The 3,988-nt window shown below is 44.3% G+C and overlaps 1 protein-coding gene across 1 annotated transcript; it reads left to right on the forward strand.

Moving 5' to 3' along the window:
- The first annotated feature begins 113 nt into the window (after positions 1–113).
- Positions 114–3,935, forward strand: LOC119344730 (sulfate transporter 4.1, chloroplastic-like). Its single transcript, XM_037615094.1, has 5 exons — positions 114–522; positions 613–930; positions 2,039–2,087; positions 2,195–2,396; positions 3,642–3,935. The coding sequence occupies exons 1-5, from the start codon at positions 121–123 to the stop codon at positions 3,925–3,927; spliced, it is 1,257 nt and encodes a 418-aa protein (XP_037470991.1). The 5' UTR covers positions 114–120; the 3' UTR covers positions 3,928–3,935.
- Positions 3,936–3,988: the final 53 nt, after the last annotated feature.

A 3,988-nucleotide genomic window follows, 5' to 3' on the forward strand; every position in this document is an offset into this window, starting at 1 on the left:
TCCCACGTTTTTCATACTACATCGAGACACGTCAACTAAACTTACCCCAAATGCGCCCGTTTACTTGGCCCCTTTTGTCCTACACGCAACAAGCAATCAGTGAATGCATGCGATGCACACATGCCGACATGCTGTCCAGGTACATCGCCGCGCCCCGCTATCCCGTCCGGCTACATCAACGGGCGGTCGACCGCAGAGAATAACCATCGCTTGAGTAGGACCGTCCGATCGCCCCTCCCGAATCCGGTCGTCGATACCGCGGAGAAGCGTACAGCCACTCCCCGCTTGCTCCCCACATCCTCGTCGGCTCGTCGCGCGTCCCCACCGGCCTCCGCCTCCGCTTCGGCTCCTCCTGCTCCTCTCCCGCCGGACTCCGGCAGCGGCGCCTTCCCCGATCCAGCTCCCAGCCTCAGCTGCCCAGCCATTTCCACCGCGTGCCGCGCAACCGTGGTCTCCCACCTGCCACCTGCCTTCGCAGCTGTGGCCACTGGCCGATGTTCGCCTGATTTGCCCCGCGCAGCGGTGAGCTACTCAGCTCAAAATCGCTACCATTGATTCCCTTGTGTCCATGTCTCTATGATTGTTCTGAAGGACCAACTGATCAATTGTAAGGTATCCTCGAATCCAATGGAGAAGTCGTCGTTCGCGTCGGCGAGCTCGGGCGAGCTCACCGCCGCCGTTTACGGAGCAGGGAGGCCGGTGAGGGTGATACCGCTGCGCCACCCACTGGATGCGGCTGTGCGGGAGGCGGCCGCCTCCTCCTCCCCGTCACCGTTGTCGGCGGCGATGGAGAGGGCGCGGGCGATGGGGCCGTGGGAGTGGGCGGAGGCGGCTCTCCCGTGCTTGGCGTGGATGCGGAGCTACAGATGGAAGGACTTCCAGGCCGACCTCGCCGCCGGCATCACTGTCGGCGTCATGCTTGTGCCTCAGGTACCCTGTTACTCTGACCATTTGTGGTAGTAGATCTGTATTTCTTTGACAGTATCGACTAGTATTATTCAGAAAATGCCTCAGTGACCAAGTCAGTTGAGATTATATTACTTAAAAAATTCCTTTGGCCCCCGATCGAGCTTATTGACGCATTGGTTGTTTGAGTTCAGGAAAAAAAACCTATTGGTTGCTCTCTTGCTTGCCTTGAAATATGCTTGGTGACAGTTCATGCAAAAACTATTACTACATTTTTTCTCCTTCTAAAATGCTACTGTATTCTGTTGAAGCTTGGTTACTGTTCATTCAGAGATCTGAAGTTGTAAATACGGCTTAATTGAGCACAAGGGAGTGTTACTATAAGCAATTTGTAGATTTCATATATGAGTTGTTTTCAAACAACACTGTTACTCAATGGAGTTGTAATCTGTAATGCATTCAGTGAGATGGGGAGGTTAACCACTATGGAGCTTACTTAAATTGCTAGTTGCTCACACCCATTGTGCTAGAACATTACAGAGTTTTCATTTGTGTAACTTGGTTGGACTGGCTAGTCACCTACACCCACTGTTAGCACGTTGCAGAATTGTATTTGGAGCAATTAGGTTGATTTGCCTGCTAGAGAACACAGTATTTTCACGTCCTCTTTCGCGTGCGATCCTTCATGAAAGTTTGGCTTGTTAAGTTGGGACGAATGAGATCATAGCAGCCTGTGCATGGGGAAAATATTAGGCAGTCACTCCCGTGTTCATGATTTTCCAGTGTACCAGGGAAAAAGTGCTATAATTTTATTTGATGTGTTCTCTGCAAATTTTGATTTGTATTTGGTAAGTATCTGTATATTTTATTTGAACTGATCTATTAAAAAAATGGTGGTATGTTGCAGAGATTTCTAGATTAGCTGAACCTACTGGTTCTCCATACTAATTTTCATAGAACAAGTGAGCACGTCATCTCAACTTATTCACATAGCTTGTTGTTTTCCCTAGTTTCTTACAAATTAGCAACAAAAATCCTGTAGACATGTGAACTGTTTTCGAGTTCGTACCCTCCGCCTGCTTTGCTTATTTGTCTTAAATTAGAGCATAATCAACTTTGTACTGTGTTGTAGGCAATGTCATATGCAAAGCTCGCTGGGCTTCACCCAATTTATGGGCTCTGTAAGTGTTTACGTCTAACAGTGCCCCTCTGTTTTCCCTTTTTTTCTTTTCAAATGAGCGGCTAGTTAATCCAAATCATCTCTTTTTATTTGCATTGTGATGAACAGACACAGGCTTTGTCCCACTATTTGTCTACGCGATTTTTGGGTCCTCACGACAATTAGCAGTAGGCCCAGTGGCACTTGTTTCTCTGCTAGTGTCCAATGTTCTTGGGGGTATAGTTAATTCATCTAGTGAGTTCTACACGGAGTTAGCCATATTATTGGCATTCATGGTTGGAATATTGGAATGCTTGATGGGATTGCTAAGGTAATTCTGTTTACTGAGAAAAGTTGGTGTTCCTGTTTATCAATTTAGGAGAAATTGAAATATTGAAGCATTAAACATCCTCCTGTAGAGAAGAAAATATGCAAACATGTATACAGATTTTCTGTTATACTCTTCCTTATTGTATTAGTAACATAACAATGTGCATAGCTCAAACGTTAACCTGCTAGCTGCATTATCTTTGTCTTCTGAACTATATCTTTTGGCAGTGTTTTTACCTAAGCGCTAAGTCTATGTTTGGATGGTGGTGAAAGTTTAGCCTACCAATTTTTGGTCATGGCCAAAATTTTGGTGTTTGTTTGGATAGTTACCAATGTCCCTTTGCCGACTCTAGTTTATTTTTCTTGCCAATGTTGACCCAACTCATGGGCAAGCAAAAGCTTGGCCAAAATTTTGCATGGAAATCTTGGGCTAAAAGCAAACACACCCTAGGTTTATATCCCTTATATTGTCTTTTTGGCACAAGTCCACATGAAGTCATGTCATTTTGCAAAAAGGGACATATCAATCCCTGTACCGAAAAAGGCTTTCGCCCCGCTTTATATTATAAAGCAACTGCCCAAGCCAAACATCCAACAAGGTTCAAACATACAAACACACGAAGGTCTAGCACAGACAGGTAGTCAAAGGGTTAATGCTGAGGGCACAGCTCAACAAGCCCTGAAAAAACAAAAAAGCTATCAATCCCCGTACAAAAGCAAGCAAAGCAACATGTGCTTATACTAACGTCAGTACACGGTATAAAAACAGACAAGTGCTGCATCATGGACTATTCACATGTAGTGCTCACTTTTACTAGTTTTATGGAAAAACACTAAAACAGACAATCAGACCTTCAGAGATTGAACTTGTTTTGTATCTTTTTGGGATAGTGCATGGGTTGTATCAGATTCCCACTTATTTTGTTAAGACTTACGAAAGTACCCAACCAGTGATCTAAGTGTGTATTCTTCTAGTAGTTCTGTACAGAGACATAATCCTTTTAATAGAAAGGGAACACATCCTGGTTTTGGTAGAAGAAGCCTAAATTGCTCATTCTGCACAATGGTCACTTAAGTCCTACTTTTATCAGACTAAAATGCTCCTTTTCTCAAAGTAGATGGACTAACTGCATGTTTGCCTGTCTCTTCAGGCTTAACTATCTTCCTGATTCTGGGGAGATCTCAGCGGCATAAGCCTGATTCTCATTGATGTTGTGTAACCTGTTCATTATTTTCTTCTTTACAGACTCGGCTGGCTTATTCGTTTCATTAGCCATTCTGTAATATCTGGATTCACTACAGCTTCGGCCATCGTAATTGGTTTGTCCCAAATCAAGTATTTCTTGGGTTATAGCGTTACAAGAAGCAGCAAAATTATACCACTTGTTGAGAGTATAATTGCTGGAATAGATCAGGTGGAATTTCTTTGTCCGTGTAAACTTATTGTTACCTCCTTGTCAACCTTCTTTTTCCTGCCTTCCTTTAGATGCACACTGCTTAGACAAAGCATGTTAAATTGGCAGGTGTTATAATACGCAGATGGCTAGATAATCGTTTGATAGCCTGGGTGTTCATGTGTGAGCATCAGTTAGT

The sequence above is a fragment of the Triticum dicoccoides genome, unplaced genomic scaffold (genome assembly GCF_002162155.2).
Source record: "Triticum dicoccoides isolate Atlit2015 ecotype Zavitan unplaced genomic scaffold, WEW_v2.0 scaffold182559, whole genome shotgun sequence".
Classification (NCBI taxonomy): domain Eukaryota; kingdom Viridiplantae; phylum Streptophyta; class Magnoliopsida; order Poales; family Poaceae; genus Triticum; species Triticum dicoccoides.